The 21,590-nt window shown below is 39.1% G+C and overlaps 2 protein-coding genes and 1 non-coding gene across 3 annotated transcripts; 2 read left to right on the forward strand and 1 right to left on the reverse strand.

Moving 5' to 3' along the window:
• The first annotated feature begins 1,515 nt into the window (after nucleotides 1–1,515).
• On the forward strand, nucleotides 1,516–1,587 carry trnaw-cca (transfer RNA tryptophan (anticodon CCA)). Its single transcript has one exon. It is a non-coding gene; the product is annotated as a tRNA-Trp (tRNA).
• A 507-nt stretch (nucleotides 1,588–2,094) lies between these two features.
• c3h17orf97 (chromosome 3 C17orf97 homolog) lies at nucleotides 2,095–4,462 on the forward strand. The gene is made up of 2 exons (XM_050041186.1): nucleotides 2,095–2,467; nucleotides 4,080–4,462. The coding sequence occupies exons 1-2, from the start codon at nucleotides 2,344–2,346 to the stop codon at nucleotides 4,460–4,462; spliced, it is 507 nt and encodes a 168-aa protein (XP_049897143.1). The 5' UTR covers nucleotides 2,095–2,343.
• Nucleotides 4,463–4,484: 22 nt separating this feature from the next.
• On the reverse strand, nucleotides 4,485–19,838 carry aifm5 (apoptosis inducing factor mitochondria associated 5). Its single transcript, XM_050041184.1, has 19 exons — nucleotides 19,490–19,838; nucleotides 19,243–19,333; nucleotides 17,881–17,990; nucleotides 17,645–17,754; nucleotides 17,490–17,534; nucleotides 16,861–16,942; nucleotides 14,863–14,975; nucleotides 14,679–14,765; nucleotides 14,488–14,579; nucleotides 13,670–13,800; nucleotides 12,752–12,867; nucleotides 12,591–12,662; nucleotides 12,413–12,476; nucleotides 10,851–10,927; nucleotides 10,529–10,646; nucleotides 10,315–10,413; nucleotides 10,095–10,170; nucleotides 9,717–9,821; nucleotides 4,485–8,196 (listed from the first exon to the last, which is right to left on the reverse strand). The coding sequence occupies exons 1-19, from the start codon at nucleotides 19,506–19,508 to the stop codon at nucleotides 8,112–8,114; spliced, it is 1,692 nt and encodes a 563-aa protein (XP_049897141.1). The 5' UTR covers nucleotides 19,509–19,838; the 3' UTR covers nucleotides 4,485–8,111.
• Nucleotides 19,839–21,590: the final 1,752 nt, after the last annotated feature.

A 21,590-nucleotide genomic window follows, 5' to 3' on the forward strand; every position in this document is an offset into this window, starting at 1 on the left:
GAAGTATTCTTAAAAAGTCCATCAGCTGTTCAAGATTTAGCTAACCTTTCTAAAATTGAGGAAATGAAAGGGCCATTAAAGCTGCTATAATCAATATTTTGGTATTCACATGGATGGCATGACTACTTGTACTCAAAAAGGGTCACTCGTTGTCACACGCTTCACTTGTCCTCAGTTGTACATGTTTCATAGTGAGTTTCAGCTTTTGTTGATTTTCTGGCTCAGATACTTTTCTGTTTTGGATTAGTCTCGCTGCTCTTGCAGTATTGGGTCATTTTTGGCTGCAGCAGGCAGCTGATTTCAGCGAAAAAGCCCTAAAAACTCACTGTTCATGACCTGCAAAGGCAACTAGCTGGTGGACATAAAGGAGCAGCTAGCAGCTAGAGAGCACGATATGTCCCACAGGGAGCCCATATAGTGCAAAAAGGAGAGCAAATGTTGGACTTTAATTCATCAGGTGAGAAACACGACTCCATATGAATGTTAATGTTGTTGTAATGTTGTTCTTTTGTAAGTCTCTTAGTCTCACTGTAAACCTTTGCAGACTTCAAATGATTCTCTCTGAAGTCAGTTTTATGAGAATAATAAAATTAAGTGTCACATAAAAGAAGCTGTGGAATCTTTTACATTTACACAGTCAGTTTCTTGTTTTTTTATAATGTGGCTTCAGCTAAAGGCCAGCCAGCTACTCTGTCCAGCTCACTCAAAGTAACGCATTAACGGCTGAATGACCACTGCCCAAATGTATCCAAGGGCTTAAAATAGTTTAGACCAACAGGTCTCACACTGCTCTGGTTTCATACGGTCATGTGTGCTTGCTTGTATTAAGATTTAATTTCACAGTGACGACAGGAAGCTTTGCAGTTAAAGTTTTCTGTTTGCATTTATCGAGTTTGTTTAGTGTCCAGCAGAGGGCTTCAGTGTTTGTTAAACTGTCCCAGAAGTAGATGAATTTAGGATCACTTATCATTTAGCCCCAGTTGCTGGCAACAGAGCAGGATTAATCTCACTAACAAGACAACCAAAAAAAAAAAAAAAAGTATGGCAAAGAATGAGACTCTTCTATGAGACTTTAAATTACAAAAGATAGAACTACAATGGTTAACATTTTGTAGAAATAAAATATTTTATGGGTCATAATAAGAACAAAAGTAATGTTATAAATGTTTGAGCCAGCGACTAATAGCAATACTACCTTATTAGTACAATAGAGATGAGTTTCTACAACTCAGTGATTTAGTGTGATCATTTAGAAAAGTAGAAATTAAAAAATACACCTTTTTATTTTTGAGCACTGACTAATTGGAGTGTGGTCATAAGTGCATTATTGTAGGCAACTGGATGAGAGGTGAAACGTCTTCAAGAAACTCAAGCAAGTCCAGTTGCCTGTGATACAGCACTGAATATCACCATGATCTGGATGACTGAGAATCTTCACCAACATAGAATCACATCAGTCCTTGATAATCACCCCATATATGGCTATTCCGTCTGTGAAACTGTGCATGCCACCAGGACCTCGTGGCGCAACGGTAGCGCGTCTGACTCCAGATCAGAAGGTTGCGTGTTCAAATCACGTCGGGGTCATATCTTTGCAATTTAACATGGGGAATGGAGTGACATTAATACGCAATGTACTGAAATTGCAAGTCATAATGGACATAAACAAGCTGCTACTGTTAGCAGCTGCTACCAAGCCTTAGATTAAAGCTGCTAACCCATGATGATTGGTTTATTACCTAAACGTGCAGACAATACTGACTAACTTGTCGTTAGGGACGGGTTTTCCAGTAAATTAATGTCGTTAATTCGTCTCTAAACGTTGATTCTGAATTTAAATCAATTAGGATATACTTAAATTTTGCCTAGAGAATTAACCAGAACATGCGCAACGTTTTGTGTGTGTTTACCGGAACAAATATAGTTTTATTCTAAAAAGAAAACACCCTCAGTGGTTTGTAAAACTTAAAAAACAAAAGAGAGAGGCTGTGAACCTTCATGTTTCTCCTCTCTGAGAACGTGCGTCCTGTTGCCATGGAGACGCGTCACTTGGCAACGCTGCGGTGAAGCGTGATTGTGGAGGTGCCTGTCCCGGAACAAATAGGAAATTAGCCACGTAGCATGCAGCGTTTTGCACTTTCTCCTGCCTCGTTGTGCAGCATACAAAGTTATTTTATATCACGGGAAATGAAGTAGCTTGATGGGACGGAAGCTGTCGACAACTCCGCTTCTGGAGAGGATTCTTGTGAGGAGCATGTTCTCCTTCAGCATAGTCGTCCGCAGACTCAGTTAACTTGTTTAGCCTGCACAGTCGGTTTTATTAGCACAGTGTGCCAAGACTACATGATGCCAGAGGACAAAAACTGTAAGGTGGTGCAGCCATCCAGGAGCTCTGACAATAAGAAGAAGAAAACGCAGAAGAAGAGAAAGAAAGCCACTGTTTCCACCACTCCTCCAGAAAATACAGGTAAATACACTTTATAGTGCTGGGTGAAAACAACTATGTAAACATAACACATTACAAGTAAAAGCCCTGCACCCAAAGTTGTGTAAGATTATTGATTATTCCCCTTGGTTTGGTTATATAAGCATCCTGTAAAATTCCCATTTAAATTTACCAAAAAACGCCCATCCAAGGCGTAAACTGAAAGCTGTTCTTGTTTCATTTTAGTCCATGTACATGCATGGACTCATCTGAAAAACACTGAAGTTTTTTCCTCAACAGTCAGAAACACTGTGACGGTTTCAAGACACTGAAATCCCAAATGTAAAAGACTATCAAGTCCTTTCTTTAATTCCAGAGGTGAATAAATCTTAAGCTCAAGTGCTATAATTACAATTTTGAGACATTAAAAATATGAAGGATTAACTGATTAACTGCATCAGTTCTACAATCAATTGATTATTTTTGACAGTTGAAACATTTCTTTATTTTTCTGACGTTTTCAAAACAGACGGACTGATAGATTGATCAAGAAATAATCAACAGATTTATTAATAATGAAATAATAATTAGTTGCTGTCCCTACATGACACTTCTTTTAAATAGTTTCACTCATATTTTCAGGGAAATATTGTAATTTATATCCCCAGGACAGTAGGTAGAGTTCAGATTTAGATTAGGCATGCACGATGTAGCCTACTGTGCGATTCGTAGTAACATGAACCTTGAATAAGTTTAAGATACCCAGCAGCAAGTACCATCAAGTTCCACCCAGAGAAAAGTACTGCCAAGGTATCAACAGTAATATTATGCATGATTCTTTATAATAAATGATTTTACTTTTCATATATTGTAAAACACACATTTTAATGGTCTGTAAATGTAAAATTTCGAATGCAGGAATATCTATCTATATATAGCCTATATATATATTTATAGGTTTACTTTTTTGTTGTATTAAACTACAGTATAGTCAAGGAAATATAACAAACCTGCTTATTGTCTCATCATGGTAACTGACATCAGCCATCACCAGTCTGTTGTAGACATGTCAATCAAATGTTTTTCTCAAAAACATTTTTTAGGCCTTTATTAGAGAGACAGATGGGGGTTTGACATCCTCATGCATTCCCGTGACAAATATGGAGCACTGAAAAATGGATGTGGGACCCGAGGCTTTGTTACAGTAAAGGAAATTAAATGATTGTGCCATAGTCTTTATTGAAAACAGATTGTCTACAAGCAGACCATGAAACACATATTAATACACAAAATGAAAAGCCCAAAAGCCCTGCATTTAAAATTAGTCATAATGCAGAGTTAAGGAGCACAGACTGAACCAATTATTTGAACTGACATTAACATCTCATCGCTCTCGCAGTTCATACCAAGGTCACTGTCATTCTACACAATGTAAACACAAGTAAAAAGATCATGTGGTGTAGGTAGAGGATTCCCTACAGGGTTGAATAGGTCAATAGAGAATAGGCCCCCAGTGTCGCTTCCCCTGGCTGGTCTATTACACCTCATTACTGTAAACCGACCAAGCCATTAGCCCTCCGACTCCAGAGGGAGTCATTAGTAATCTAAACCCTCAGCTTTGTTTGTGCTATATGTTTATGTTGCCTCCCTGCAGAGAAACCTCAGGCTGTGTCTTTGCCCCCTGAGGCCTCGCTGGTGTCCGTGCTGCCCCTACAGAGTCCAGGTCAGCTTCAAACACAGCTACCCAAGCTCAGAGTGACCAGTAAGAAGGACGGAGAACGGCTCGCTGGCAGTGGCCAGAGGAGCAAAAAACATCCAAAGGGTTCACCGGACCTGCTGACAGTGACAAACAAAGCCAGTGGGGAGCTCAGCACCCAGGCCAGGGAGAGCCTGAGGTGGGAAGGAGTGCTGGAGGACCCCCAGGCTGAGGAGAAGAGGCTGGAGCTGTACAGGGCCAACAGGCGGCAGCGTTACATCGCACACAGAGACGCTCTGTTAAAAGAAACTCAGGTTGCCCTGAGACAGACTTTTTCTTGAGAGAGCAAAGAGAAAAAGGCGTCAATACTGCATATGAGCACAGACTGAATTAAGAAGCCAGTGAACGCCTCGTGCTGTTAGTCATCTCAGGCTTTATTTGTTTACAGTTTAAAATAGATTTAGCCACAGAGTGACGATCTTTGGGTGCCGGAAAGACATTGGACCAAAGGGAAACTGAGCATGTTGCCAATTCAATGACCTTCAATGCACCAGACAGAAATGCTTTTTCTATCAGGTACAAAACTAACACGTACCCACAGTGTCACAACTGTTAGTGGACGAGGACAGGACCTGCTCCTGGTCAGTGGGCCTGTTAAAAACTTAATAGAGGATTTGCACCATTTATCTTGTGCCTCTAAATTATGTAATCTTTCAGGACTGAAACCCAATCAGGATAATACCACTAAACCCCCCTGACATCTGCGTGTCCACAGGTCAGTGATGTGGAGGAGGGATAAATGGATGGAGGACATATGACACTTTTTTTATTCCCACAACTGAGAAATTTTAAAAAGCATGTTAGCAGTTCTCTTATCCTTTTCTTTTCTTTTTTCTTCATTTAAAAAAAAATACCCAGAAAGCCATTTTCCAGAGCAGTTGTGGAGTTGTTAAATTAGAATTGTGTGTGACTATAAACATAATGCTAATATGCAGTCACACTGTCTAATTTAATGTGTTCAAAAGCTCAAATTGTAAAGAATATTGTCTGACCTGCTGTACTGGTGATCCAGTCAGGCTGTCTGGGGATCCTCAAAAAGTCATGTCACTGAATAGTCTTAAATTTCAATTGTGAGGCCACATATTTTTTATCTAATTTAATTTACCCGTGTTTGAAATTTTTTGTCTTGAAACGAATCAAGCTGTTGTGTGTGAAAGTCCACATTTCTGATGTAACAAATCTTTAAACTCACCACTGAACTTAATATTGTTTTTTACGTTATACCTTCATTTATCTGTTAGCAAAATGTAGATTAATCTTACTTAGTTTAATAACCATTAAAACCTACCTCTGCACAGCACTACATATATAGGCTACTACTTACCTTTATACCCATCTGCAATCCTTGAATAAGAAAAGGCTTAATTGTCCAAAAATCAGTCTTAAATTTGATTCAATAGATCTTTAAAAAGCATTTCAAGCAATTCAAATTACTGATAACTGCAGACATCCTGCTAATGCTCCAAGTCCTGAATTGAAGGATACTTTAAAAAGATACCTTTTAAAAAAGATCTTAGAAACACTTCCTCTGTTGGACAATGGGTGGCAGAAAAGTCGCATCTTCCCTGAGTGAATCAGACGCTCCACTACTGACAAGGCAATGAGTGCAAAAACACACAGATCTGTTGTGCCTGAGATTTTTTAATATGCTTGAACAAAGTGAAACACAAGACAAAAAAGTTCAAATGACAAATACATCCCTGTTATTTCTCCCTGGGCATCAGGGTTCACTTTGCATTGATAACAAAGTAAGAGGACTGATATTCAGCATTATAACTCAGAGGCAGAGAACGTCTTAACTTGAAATCCTCAGGATAACAAAGCTGATATTTTCTGTCTTACCTCAAGAATACGTAATATGCTAAATTACTCACTGTAACAATATAAAGCTGTTCCTGGTAGATACATTAACATTTTAAGCTGATACTTGACAGTATGATGCTGTAAATGCAGTTCTCAGAGAGATGTGAGGTTGCAGGAATATCAGGACAGTCAGTGTTGCCTTCTGCCGATGAGACGAGCAGAAAGATGGAAAATATTTTACAATTAGCTTCTTGTTTCATCATAATTGTGTTGACAGATCTGTATATGTCGATGCAGCCCAGTTGGTGGAATAAATGTTGGCAAACCACGGATATGTTACATTTGTAAGTTATTATGTAGAGCAGTGCTTCCTAACTGGTGGGTCATGGTCCAAAAGTGGGTCCATTAAAAACACACTTTATTTTGAAGTACAGTGAATTTCCAGCACAGAGTTTTTATTTTGAAATGCTGTCTCTTGCTGTAGAGTGAGTTACTAACGGACAGCTACTTCACAGAGACAGCAAACTAGCTTGACCACATGGCCAAACACAAGTATGATGCTGAATGTGTTAAACTGTGTGGACCTTGAACTAATGACTAAGGAGAAATCTGGACCCTGAGGCTGGACCAGTTGGAAACCACTGATGTAGAGGATACGTTGAAACACTACATTCTGTACGTTTCAACGACACAGTGGTTAATGTGTGGTTAGTATTAGGCACAAAAACCACTTGGTAAGGAAAAGATCATGTTTTGGCTTAAAATATTTGCTCTTGGTGGCACAATCCTTACTGAAAAAACAGATATGTCTTGGTAAAAAATTACCGGTTTTTGTGTCTCTGTTGTCACTGTCCTGGCAGGAAACGCAGCGATGTCTTGGTAGATAACAACCACTTTTCATTGCACAGTACCAGGTGGAAACACAGTGACAGATCACTCAAAAACACCCATGTTTGGTGGCTAAAACGCAACTGAAAATGAAGTGATGACTCTCTAAACTTTGCATAATTTTCACACTGTCCATGGTTTGCAGAAATGTATAATGCCAACATCATCTTCTGGCGACAGGACTACATCAGGTAGCCTAAAAATGTGCTCTGTTCACCCAAAAAAAGAAAAGAAAAAGAGAATAAAGTTTCTTGTCTGGTTATGTTTTTCTAGTAACAATTTTTCAATTCATTATCCAGCAAATGTATTATATCCAGAGGCATATTGATATTCTGATCATGATCTAAATACTGTTAAAAAAATGAAGAAAAAAAAATAAAATTACATACAACATTAGTACAATATAGAAGTTATTGGCACCTTCAGTCCTAAATTATCTGGCACTAGCTTTGAAGAGTCTGCACCAGTTGAATCCTGGATGCAGTGAACTGTATGTAGCCATACTGACAGGAAGGGAGAGTGAAGCTAAAAGTAAATGAGGAGATGTGAAGTAAAGACAGTGATAAACCAGCAGAGAGACAGAGGGGGGAGAGAGAAAAACCCAGCACTTCTTTTGTGCAGGTTTTGTCACACTGCATTTGTGTGCTGTTTGTCGGAGGCCTATTGTTCCCTGTTGGGGTGTTTTGTTACCATTGCCTATTTCAGCATCTCTGCTTCAAAGAGCTGAGCACTCCCCCTCTGTTCTCATAATCCCCCCTCCGACTCACTGACCGGACCACGCACATGGCTGCAGCGGGCATTAAGGGCACTTGTGTTTTTCCAGCAGCCCCATCCAAGTAAAAGGTATCGTACACCGCCTTTTAAAGATCAACAGCAGAGAACATACTGAGGCATCGTGAGTATGATGTCTCTGGACTGTCACTGAAATAGCCCTGGAGACATAAAACCATGAAAAAACTCTAAAGAAATAATAAAAAATATTAAAATTATAAAAGAAGTCTCGAAAGCTGCATCCGTCTGAGGTATCTGTTGTTTGCATGGTGGAGTCCCCCTCACCTGAACACTGAGTGTGTGACGCACAGTTTAAACCCAATACTTCAACACTGTTAATATAAACTTCACTGTGGTTCATGTTAGGTCTGTCTCTTCTGAGTCAAACTTGTTAATCCAGGTCTCCAAACTCTTCTTGGTGAGAGCGGTGGTGACGAGGAGACAGATGAATGAGATTCTGGCTACATGTCAACATTGTGCAGATGGCGTGTTTAGTGTGAGAGTGGGAGAAAGTGTAGATTGGGACAACTGCAGCCAGCTCAGGTCATCTGATCTGTCAGGGAGAAAAAAAGACAGGATATGTTTTTACATCGTTTGATGCACCTGATAACCCCCAGTTTGTTCCTCTCATGTATTGTCATTCAATTCGAACCACAGAGCTAAGGTCACTTAAAGGAATAAAACAACCCGTAAATGATCATTTGTATATCAATAACTCACTCTATGTTACGTTGAATTCATGAAGTAAAATTTGTTTTAATTGCGTGCCTCCACGATAAATAAAGAATCAAAAAAAGTAGGAAATTCTTGATGAATTGAAGTTGTAGGGGTCCGCTGTATCAAAACATTTGTTTACAAACTCTCACACAATTCTTGCAGTATAATCCAAGTCTCATTTATCCAGACCAACACATTCTCACTCTGACCTCGTCACATATTGACGTTTGGTCATGGACTTTCCATGTCCAGATACGACGTGCAAGGTATCCTGGGTGCGTTGGTTGTTGATGATCTGGGACGCTGTGTCACCTGTGCCTTTTATATGCAGTGTCTTCTTTCAAAACACACTTCTGTTTTCACAGGAAATTTTCTGTTTGCATACAGTCTCTTTCAAAATAAACGCACTACGTAGATACAACACTGCGAATTTACGTTTTTTTTTCCTTCAACAACTAATGCACATGGTTGGGTTTAGGAAAGAGAACAGGGTTTGGCTCTATAATCTTACGGGACGCAAACACTGGTTTCCCGGGTGAAGGTCAGGGTTTTTTGGACCCACCCACCCTACCCTGAGTTTTGCTGCCTTAACTTTCTTTCTTGTCCCACCGTGTTTCCCCCTGATACCGCCAGATGCTGGTGAACTATACCAGCAACAGGCTGCGTATCATGCCAACGTTAAAGGACAGCTTTCTCCGTCAGTATCTGACCCTGCAAGTCACTGCCCAAGCGCCGGATTTCGACGACTTCGGAGGGAGTCTGGGTTATTAACTACTGCCTCAATTGGTAGTTTGGTTGTGCCATTGTGGGATTTTGATGAATCTGAACAAATCCTTTAAAACGCCAAAGTCACGCAATAACACAAAGTAACTGATGGAGGCAGCGGTAGACCAGCAGCTCCTGTGTTCAGTCTGGCAGTGAGAAAAGCTTATATAAGCTTCACTATATAAGCAACACTTTCAGTTCAGTTTTAAACAGCAAAAAGCAAAGCAAAAATACATGTGCTTGGGAAGCACTAAGCATACGACTAGATAAATGACACTCAGATTATACTGCACAAGTTGTGTGAGAGTTTGAAAATGTTTTGATATAGTCTTGCTGTTGATAAAAGCGGGTGCCTTTGACTTCAATTTATCAAGAATTTTCTCCCTTTTTGGATTTCTCCTTAACCGTGGAGGCATGTGTAAAAAAAAAAAAAAAAAAAAAAGTTTTCTTCACAAATTTAACGTAACACAGGGCGAGTACTTGATCACTTGGGGGTGGCGAATATGTCTAAAGTATTACCAGAATTATCCAAATGAAGAAAGAAAGAAGTAAAGAAAGAAAGTAGCATGAAAACAGAGAGATTTTACACACTCAGCCTCTTTCTTCGTGATGATTTTTCCTGTTGCAAGCCGCTCAGCTACTGCAGACACTGCTGGGTCATAGTTTAGGCTCGCTGCTGCTATGACCTCATCATCCCTACAGGTAAAATCAATTACATGTGTAGGCAAATATTCAACAGAATAAAATAGAATAGAAAGCCTTTATTGTCATTGTACAAAGAATATACAATGAGATTAGGAGTGCTACATCTGATCAGGTGCCAGTTAGTCAATAAAACAAGCAAGTAAAACAAAACAGTCAACATAATCAGATATAAAATTGGAAATGTTTTGAAGTCAAGGACCTTTAAATGTTTCCAACCACATCTATTTTTTTTGTCAACAACAACAGCTATTTTTTGTAACTTACTTGATGTACAATGCCAGGAACTTCCTGTCCTCAACCTTTCCTTTCATTACAAGATCAGTGTATCCCTCCCCATAGCCTGCACTCAACCAGAATAAAAACACAAGTTACATTCAGTGGTGATAATCAGGGAAAATCAGAAATCCTGTCATGGCAGGATTAAATGTATTTCGTAATTTGTGCATAAAGTGAGTTTGTCACTGTTGTGTGTGCGCGCGCCCACCTGCATATCGAATGGTTTTATTCAGTAGGACGGTCCAGTAGAAAGGAACTGAGCTGAGTTCAGTCTTTTTATCCAGCATGTTTAGAGCCGCTATCCTCCCTAAACAACAATTTAAAAAATACATGAACATACTCAAACTGGAATAAATAATATTGTCTATCTGAAGTCTGTCTTCTAGGACTCTGTGGCTACATTTACATTGTTACTACATTACCATGTGCTTGTGCCATCTGCCAGTGTCCTATGTTGACTAGCTGGTTTTTGGCCATCATCAGGGGGAAGGTGGCCAGGTCGCCCCCACAGAACACATCGGGGATGTTGGTGCGCATGTACTGCAGGAGAGAGATACAGGCAGGGAGAAGATGAATAATGGTGCACATTTTACTCATTAATGTGAGGAATGTTTATTAACACTAAAGCCTGTGGGAGTCTGTAAGACCCCACAAAATGAGGAAATAAAACATAAGAAGTGTTGAGAACAAAAGCACAGAATGAGATCTAGATAATCAGGTGAACAGCAGGTTATTATAGCTGACCTTGTCGACTATTACAAAGTTTTTCGAGTCCATCTGTATTTTGCTGCCCTGCAGGAACTCTGAGTTTGGTCTGATGCCTGATGGAAAAAACAAACAGGAAAAAAGCTTTATGAGAATATTGACAGTGTTGTTGAGCTGTTTACTGCTCTGAAACATGAAATCAGAACATTAATACAACAGCAAACCAATCTTTGCTTTGTAAAGATACAGTGGAGTAATGGCATCCTGAGCAGAGAATGAAGTGGCGTTCTCAGTGTTTCTGTTGTAATCCAAGCTTCTCTGTGTTTTGTTGTGGTAGACGGTCCGGTAGTGCACTTATGTTAGTGCATGTGAGTCCCTGTGAGAGTTTCCCACTCACTAGCTAATAGCCGGTGCTCTGCATTGTTGTTACAAGGTGATTACTGCCAGTGGTGGAGGAAGCGAAAGCCATACTTGTGTAAAAGTACCGATATCTTCCAGAAAATGACTCTGGTAGAAGTTAAAGTCACCAATTAGAATATTACTATTTTTGAGTAACAGAGAAAGTTGACAGGAAAATAAAAACTCAAGTAAAGTACATATACTTCAAAAAAATACTAAAGTATTGTAACAAAATATTATTATTTTGTTGCATTACACCACTGGTTACCAATGATAATGCCGCCCCGACCCACGGTGTCATTGTCATTGTTAACACTGCTCATGGTGTTAACACCCTTAGCTGCTAACGAGCTCAGCTCCCTCCATACATGCCGAATCGGACTTTGATGGTGCATTCCATTTGTACTGGGAAATTTCTGAGTGCCCAGTTGGAAATTTTAACTGGAATGCCCTGTGAAGTCAGATTCCAATTCAGAAAGTCGAAGGAACCTCACCAACCCCAACCTCAAAATCCAGTATGGCTGCTCTTGCTATCACCAGTGGTGAAAGCTGTAGTAATACTGTTTATGAGCACTTCAGTCTACTCTTTGTCTCACTGGAACAATCATACAGTTGGTTCAATTGGTACTGCTAACAGTGGCTAACCTGGCTTGAAATGGTATTGCTAACAACATCTTGTTTTTCTGACTTGTACTTGAACGCGATCACCTTGTGTGTTACATCATTTCTGACCTCTGACCTTTGACTTCCGAGGTAAATAGAACGCAGCATGAATCTCAGATATGCTCTGAAAGTCATATACAGCTCCTTTAAGAAATATAAGTCAAATACAATTATAGAAAACATTTTAAACTAAAGGTCTGATATTTTATTCTCTTCCTGATGGGCAGTTAGAAAAGAGGACCGATATCTCTCTTATATCTGTCCTGTAAATATGACTCTACAGCCAGCAGCAGGTTAGCTCAGCTCAGCACAAAGACTGTAAAAAGAGGGAAACAGCAAGGCTGGCTCTGCCATAGTTACTCAGTTACACAACAAATACTAATAATAAAATTTGCTATTAGCATTCTCCTGTATTCTCTATCATCATAAGATGTTTCACTGATAATGTAACAGAGGGAATGAGCAGAAACATGAATAAATGATGATGTATGGAGTTGTGTGTAAATGTGATATCACAGAAATGTCTGCAGTGCACTCACCAATACCAACAATCAAGACATCGGCTGGGATGACTTTTCCACTTTTAAGCACAACCTCCTTCACCTTGAGGACGAAATGACAATATCACAGGAGACAGGAGGTACTGAGAGTGTTTGTATTTTCATGTAACACTCTGTGATAAAACATATGAGCAGAATGTGTTTCCTCACACTTTACCTTGCCATCCACACCTTTGACCTCCGTCACGTTATCATTCATGAAGAATTTCACATTTTTCTCTGACAGCATCTGCAGGAACAGCAGAGTTTACACTGTGACTAGCTGAACTGAAACAAGAAGTAATGAGAGGATAAAATACAGGAGTCTTTCTTTCTTACCATCATGGTGATTTTGCCAATTTCACGACCCAGTGTGTTCTGGTACGGCATCTGACTGCTGCCGATCACCGTGATACTGGAGGCTTTGCCTATCAAATATGATGCGACTTCCATACCTGAAACAATAATGTGTTGATGACGGTGCAGTAGAGAAAATCAGGAGGTAGAAAATTTTCAAATGAAACAAATACAAGTGTACGGAGCCCCGAAGCAGACAAAAATATAAACAAAAAATATAACAAAATACAACAATAACACAGAGAATAACAATAACAATGAATAGGCTAATACTATTTTTAATTGTACTGAATATTAAAATGGAGTGTAAAGAGAAATATAAAGCCTTACACTTTTCATCCAATCATTGCCCTAGAAATACATGAACACACCCATCTCATTAGCATATGAGCACAAGGAAAATGGAAAATGTTGCATGGGGGAAAAGAGAATTAAATGTGTGCTAAGACACAAAAATAATAAAAAAAAAGGAGTTAATGAAGAATAAGTAGCTAAGTAAAATAAATTAATTAAATAAATTAAAAAATATATTAAATTTATAAATTAATTAATTGATTAGTAAAGAAAACAGTTTAAAGCTTTTCTCTATATCAACAACTGACTGAAGGATAAAGGAACAGTGCAAAGCTTTATATTCCTTCTTACACTTCATTAAATAATTAACTAACAGCATTATTTATTAATGTAATCAGTTTTAGTTTCATATTCTCGGTTCATCATTTAACCTTTTTACTGCCTTTTGTAGGTTTTTGGGCCTCCATAAACTGATGAATGGATGAAAAACTCAGTAGTGGAATATCTTAAGTGCTGTATTTATCTATTTGTCATTTCCTACACATCCCCAGTCAAGACAAATGTAAAAAAAATATGTGCATATTTTGCCCACTGCAAACACAGTACCGACAAAAGAGGTTCCCACGAGGACGACGTTGCAGCCCAGACAGGCTGTGTGGATTTGCCGAGCGTCCTCTGGTGTCTCCAACATCTTGACGTTGCCCAGCTTCATGCCGGGTACATCAAGACCCTTCGCTCTAAAGGACCGGCAATAACTGAGCAATGAAGTGCAACAATAACCACTTTCCTTATACAAAGTTATACAAGTTAGGATATATTTATCATTACTACAATTAAAAATCTGATGTTGGTCACTGTCGATTGAATAAAATATTTTGACCAAAATTGTTTCAGTCAAGAGAAATGTGCTGCGTTTACTGACAACAATCAATCTCAGAAGGATTTTCGAAGAGTGTTAATGAACTCACAATTCATAAGTGCTGTAAAGGAAACAAAGAAATGTTTTACACTTGGAGGTGTTCAGTTTGTGAATGAAGCTTAATGTGCAGTAAACTGTCTACAGCTTTATAATTCATGTGAAAAGCAGCTGCTGAGAGACCTTCAGCCACAAGGGGGTCTCCAAACGAACTGCAAATGTGAACTTGTGTTTGTTATTGTTAAAATCTTTAAAGACACACTCTGACCCCAATTTCAAAATGTTTGCATCCATAAAATATGTAACAAATGGCACATTTTGGGGCCTCTGTACAAACCATTTGGGATCTGAGGGCACTATAACTAAATTGAGAGATTTATTTATGTCATTTTATGTAGGCTCCTACTTCAATTGACTTTTTCCATAAGAATGATGCTGTACCAAACAAGCATTTTAAATTAAATGCCTGTACACATACAGCAGTATATTTGTGTGTGAATGTGTGTACCTGCAGCCTGTTGAGATGAGGAGCTGGTCGTAGCTCTGGACTGAACCATCATCAAATGTGACTGTCTTCTTGTCTGTGTCCACTGACATCGCCTGTAATGTGTTGCACAGGTCAAAATACCACATGTATCAAGAAATGCTGTCACAATAAGGTCCAGTTATGAGTGGACAGGAGATGGAAAAGGAACTCACTTCTTTTCTGAGCCACACCTCGATGTCGTGCTTATGGTAAAACTCCATCCTCCTCAGCAGGATAGTGTCGCTCTCCACATTCATCACCTGTAAAGTGGGTGCAGGGTTTAGGTCAATTAAAAAATACACACATTTTTATCTCTAAAATGTTGGTGTTTGTGTGGTGTTGTTTACTCTGCAGCACCTTGCTGAGTCGTGTTTTGTCGTAAGGTAAAAGGTCATCTCTGCTGACCATGAGGATTCTGCCGCCAAAGTTCTCCTGCCGCAGAGTTTCAGCACAGATCAACGACGCAGCTCCTGAGAGTTAACACACCATCACACACACACAGGGAAAACATATTACTGACATATGAAATTCATTATAATATTTATCTCGGTTAATCTAGTCATTCCATTAAGTTTACTTGTACTCGCAAATTCTGACCGTAACTATACATTTTTTCTTCCTTTTCTTCTTCATGCCTTATCGTTTATTCATGTAGTATACTCATCTGTTTATTACGTACTGGCACATACTTTCCTATATTTTACATACTGTACATAACTGTGTGTATATAGATTCACCGTATAGTTATTCCTAATATTCATCTGTGCAGTTCTGACCTTTAATAATGTGTTTTAACCAAAACCTATAAACACTTTAAAAGTGGGGTGGGGCTGGTAAACATGCTATAAAAGAAAAAGTTCTGCTCAGTAAATGCAGTGATGACTGCATGGCTGCAACAAGTGATTAATGGATTATTCTATGAAATATTTTAAAGCACCGTCTGTCAATGTCTGTTACAGTTTCCCAGAGCTCAAGGCGACGTCTTCAAATATCTTGCTTGCAAATCTTTAAATCCGAGAAGCTGGAGCAAGAAAATATTTGCTTCAAAAGTGAACAATTATTATCAAAATAGTCTCTGATTAATTTCTATCAGTCGACTAACTGATTAATAATCCATCTGTCTCAGCTTTAAATGACAGCAACCCCTACACACCACAGTATAGACCAGGGGTAGGCAACCTGTGGCTCCGGAGCCACATACGGCTCTTTTGTCCCTCTCCAGTGGCTCCCTGTAGCTTTAGCAAAACATTGTACACATTAATAATGGCTGTTTTTAACATTTCAAATTTCATTTTTCATTGTCGTAGGCCTTAAGTGATTCTTACATTCTCCACTGTAAAAATGTGTGTATTGCCTTCTCCTTTAAATGTTGCTAAATGTCAGTAGCGGTGGCTTGTCTTGGATCTCCCTAACTAAGCTGGCTATGCATTCCAGATTAAAAAAAAAAAAGTCATGGAGGTCAATAGAGAATTAAACAGTACAAGGACATACTGAATTGCTTTTACTGCCAACCCTGCAAAGTCAAAGTGGCAAACAATCATAAAAAGCATGAAAAACATTTCAAATGCTCATTTAGACCTATTAGTTATGATGATTTTATTTCATTCATGTTGTTCCCTGTTTTACTTTGGAACTCACATCTCCTCTTGTTTCAGATCACTTCACTGCCCTCCCTTTTGATGACTTCACCTGTGTCTGATTGTCTGTCCCGCCCTGATTAGCCTCACCTGTGTGTCGTTACCCTTCCCCTCACCAGAGTGTTTAGTGTGTGTCATGTTTTCTCTCAGTGCAAGTTTGTCTTAGCTCCTTGTGTTTCTTGTTTTGTTTTTTTTTGTTATTTAGCCTGTTTGGGTTTTTTTTATATATATATATATATATATATATATATATATATATATATATATTTTCTGGGGCATTTTGCCTTTAATGGATAGGACAGTCAAGTGTGAAAGGGAGGGAGAGAGAGAGGGAGTGACATGCAGCAAGGGGCCACAGGCTGGAGTTGAACCTGGGCTGCTGCGGCAACAGCCTTGTACATGGGACGCCTGCTCTATCCACTAATCCACCGACGCCCCATTATTTAGCCTGTTGATTGACTCTGCCTCTTCCTTATCCCTATTGGATTTGTTTGCCTTTCTTGATAGTCCATCTGTGTACCAAACCTACCCAGTTTGACCAGTAGAGACTGTGGTATTTTACCAGAAGCATTTGAGTCCACTCTCACCTGGTTCACCAGCTGTTACACCAGGCAGATTTTAAAGAGCTTTTCTGGCCAAAAATGACTCTTTTGATAGTAAAGGTTTCTGACCCCAGGTATTGACATACACAAAGACACACAGAGTGGTCCACACTCACCTCCTCCCAGCAGCAGAACAGTATGAGTTACTCCTGGTACTGCACCTCCCATACTCTTCACTCTCTTCTCCTGCCTGAGGGTCTGAACCATGGAGAAAAAACACCACCACATAAACTCATCATTGAACTGTTGATTGGTTCCTTTATTGGTTAAATATTGGTCATAACTTCACTTGAATAATACAGAGCCATTGTTAATGGTATCATCAACAACTCCACTTTAACTGTGAATTAAGCAGTGATTTGAAAGAAAACCAGCTTTATTATTGATACTTTATAAAGTCTGGTGATCTTCTAGATTCACCAGTCTTTTTTAAGTTATTTAAAAGACACACAACAGAGTTTTTCTGTTATAGAGTTGATAAAAGTTGCATTGAATTTCTTTATTGTCAGAGGGGAGTTTTAATGGCAGGTAATGGAAATGTTTTAGAGGACTTGGACCACTTTAAGTGTAAATATTTGCATCAAAATGATTGAATACAAACTCTAAATTCTTCCAAAAATACAAGCCCTCACAAACCCTTATATCAGATGTGCTTATTCCCACACTGAACAGAGAACATTACAAGTATGTGATGGGACAGGAAGCACCACGACATCAACTGAAAATTAAAAGTTGTCCTGCTCACCTTTTTATTTACAGACACGTACACTTTGCTGTTTTGAATTTTGACCTTCAAAAGAGATAAAGACAAATTAAAAATGAGAGCAAATGTCTTCATAAGCTAAATGTCCATCTATCTGTCTGTCTGTCTGTCTGTCTGTCTGTCTGTCTGCTTCATACCTTATGGCAGGGTAAACAGTCCATGCCGGGGTATTCCTCCAGATCTCCTGTATGGACATTGAAACAGGCGCCATGCCACGGGCAGCGCACTGTGTGGCCTGAAAGAACCCCTGAGCACACACATACACACATCATTAACATGGAGCCAATAAGGATGAAAAAGACAAACTGTTAATTTGCAGGACAACTGCAATGTTTCCTTCTCGGCCTAAAACTGTCACATCGAGCCTCTTTACCTTTACTAAGTGGAGCTCCATAGTGTGTACACTGGTTACCAATGGCACTGTATTTGCCCTCGCTGCGTGCCAACAGCACACTGTGGTGTCCCACTTCAACCTCCATCATCCTGAGGTAACACACACACACACACACACACACGCACACACACAAATACTGCAGTAAGTTTTACACCAAAATTAAACTTCCATGGAACTGAATAACAATTGAAAACTTGTGCTTGCTCGTGCAAACTTTGCTTTGTAAACTTGTACATCAGGTTTTAACCTGTTAACTGTATTGAAAGTTTGTATATTCAGGTCTGTGCTTATAGGCTTATTTTTAGAGAGTCAGTCTGCGTGTCAGTTTGTCCACCACTTTGGTCCGGACTGAAACATCTTAACAACTTGGCCAATTGCATGGATTGCCTTGCAATTGTGTACAGATATTCATGGTCCCCTGAGGAAGACTTCAGTGATCCCCTGACTTTTCCTCTAGTGCTATCATGAGGTTCACACTCATGTCCTCCTCAGGGTGATCTGTAGTAATCATGGCAATACAGATGTGACAAATGACGGCCCCCTTTCGCTAAAGATCCACTTTTTTTTCAACGAACACAAAAAAAAAAAGATTAAATCAGTCTCTCCGGCCTTTTTTGAATAATCATGCTAGTGGCGTATATCTAGAAGTGGCAATATCATTTTGTCAGTCGGTTGATTGGTCCACCACTTTGGTCCAGCCTGTAATATCCCAGTTACTGTTGGACAGATTGCGATAAAATTGGGTACAGATCCAAATCCCCCTCAGGGTGAATTATGATAACTTTGATGATTTATTAACTTTTCATCTAGCTCCATCATCAGGTCAAAATTTTGTACAACACTCTGGTTTATGACCAAATATCTACAGTACCAGTTCCATCAGCCTCAGCTGAAGGCTACTTTGTGTTTAGTGCTAATTAGCACACGTTGACATGCTAAAATGCTTAACTCAGATGGTTAACATGCTAAACATAAACCCTCTTAGCATCAGCATGTTAACATTGTCACTGAGAGTATGTTAGACTTTATTTAGTTCAGATCAACACTGTGCCAACAAAGGCTGTGACATCGAGGAGCTGCTAGCATGGCTAAAGGCTAGTTTTATTTCATTAATGGTTCAGTGAAAGCATTTAAATCACAGATCAACGAAAGTAATGATGTGTGAATTAAAACAGTTTTTAAGTTGTTTGATTGATTGTTTGTAAGACAGGCAGGCTTACTTAGCCTACATTTGTGTAATTTGTTGATGAATGCATGCATCATTTTGTATTTTAGTAATAAAGTACTGGTGTATGAATAAAAACAGGTTGCCAGGTTGTGAACACCTCCCCTCCTCCTTACTGTCCATCCTGCAGGTCTGACTCCAGACACACCACCTCTGTCAGCTCCTCTGATGTGTCATCTGGATCAGAGTCCGGATGCTCCTGACGGGCTGAACACATGCAGTTAAACAAACTGCATCAGCTGATACAGATCATTACTTTCATTTCAGACACTTGGAAAAACACCCAGTAATCAAACTGCTTTAAAATTCAGTGAAAGATCTGTAAAATTATTCAGTCAATAAATACTCAGAGAGGTTACTCACGTGGTTTGGTCCCAGACATGTCTCTGATTCAGTTATAACTCCACACAGATACACAAAACCCCTCCAGAAACATTCAAAGTTTGTCAGATGCTCCGTTGAGAGAAGTTTTTCTTAGACAACAGTCCAGTGCTCCCAGTTTGTTTTCTGCTCATCAGCTCAATGATGGGATAGGAGTCCGTTTCCACGGCAACAGGTCCATCCCCAACCTTCATCCCTTTATTCTGGCAGACTGTGAAAAAGTGGACTTTTTTTTTTTGAAGGTTTGATAAGACGAGCAAAAATCAGCCAAAAGGTGAGTTTTGGGTCTCCGGTGACTGAACAGTGTGGGTGATGTCAGTGGTCATGTTCAGCCCAGTTATTGTTCCAGAGAAAGGCGATGGTGGTCTTTTGTGTTTCACAACGGCAGTATAGAGAAAGGCTGACGAGGCAGCAGCAGCTGAAGCACAGTGAATGGACAGGCGACAAAAGCACAACTTTCAAAACCGGTGGAGGTACTATCATCCACACACCGTTTCAGGTTTCAAGATTTATGACTGCAAAGCTGCAAAGATTTAAAATCAGTCACTTAGTTAATGCTAAAAACCTGAGAGTGTGAGTGGGCAGTGGTTAAAAAAAAGTACTCACATCTTTTACTTCAGTAAAAATAGAAATACCACTGTGTAGAAATGCAAGTAAAAGCCCTGCATTGAGAAGTGTTAGCACCAAAATATACTTAAAGTACATAAAATAAAAGTACTCATTGTGTAGAATGGCCCAATTCGGAATAATGTATATAGACCTAATATTTTTTAGTTAATTTGTAGATTCACTTTAATATTGCAGCTGATAAGGTGGAGCTAATTTTAACCACTTTATATTCTCCCCCAATACATCAATAAAGTCTCACCTTAACCTATAATAATACAACATCAATTGTTTATTGATATTTATTTTGTATTAATAATCGGAATCTGCAAAGTAACTTGGGACTTAAGTTATCACATATATGTCATGGAGTAAAACAGTAAAATATTTGCCTCTTAAATGTAGTGAAGTAGAAGTATAAAGTGGTAGAAAATGGAAATACTCAAGTTAAGTAAAGGTCCCTCAAAATTGTGCTTAAGTGCACTTGAGGAACACTTTATTTCACGGGTCCCAAAGTTTATTTTAATTTCATGAAAACAACTAACATACAAAATCATAGATGGATTACTGAACAGGTTTACTATGCAGAAGTGCAGTGGCCCTAAGTTCTAGGGGCCCCCAGCCTTCATCTGCAAAATGTCACTTAAATTAACACATACTGACAAGGATGAGACTCAAAAAGGAAATAAGGACATACAAAGGAACTGCAAAGAGACAAAAAACTACAAAAGGGGCGAAACAAACACAAAAAGACACAAAACAACCAATAGTGACACAAAATGACCTCAAAGAGACACAAAATAACTACTGAAAGGGCAAAATAGAGAAAAAAAACACACGAAGAGACACAAAACAACCAAAAAATCACAGAACTGCCTTGAAAAGAGAGAAAATGACTATAAAGATACACAAAATAACTAAAAAATAGGACAAAATGACCAAAAAGACACAAAATGACTACAGAAAAAAAGATACCAAGTCATTATAAAGTCTGTGTGTACCCAGGGGTCCATTCTCTCATAATCCACCCATGCATAAAATGTAAATACATAGAAAGACGTGGGCTTCCTCAACTGGATGATAGTATTTGATACTAATTAGAAGGACAATGGAGACAGTGTTTGTCTTTACCTAGAGATGATTACCCATGCTTTTGTGTCCTCCTGACTGGACTACTGTAATTTCTCTTTTTTTGTCCAAATAAAACTTCGCTCAAATAATCCAGAACGCTGCTGCGGGGCTGTTAACCAGGTCCAACAGGTCCACACACATCACTCCCATTTTAGTTTCTTTACACTGGCTTCCCATCAGGTTCAGGATTCACAGTGAGTGCAACAGGTTTAACTGTTTATTTACCAAGAAGGAAATCATGCCATGTATGTGATTGTGTCACTGTGACCCTTTACCTGTCATCAGTCGCCTTTTTAGTGACTGTGTGTTAAAGAGACTTCCGCAGCTTGTTCCTCAAAGTGTATTT

Source organism: Epinephelus moara, chromosome 3, assembly GCF_006386435.1.
Source record: "Epinephelus moara isolate mb chromosome 3, YSFRI_EMoa_1.0, whole genome shotgun sequence".
Taxonomy (NCBI): Eukaryota; Metazoa; Chordata; class Actinopteri; order Perciformes; family Serranidae; genus Epinephelus; species Epinephelus moara.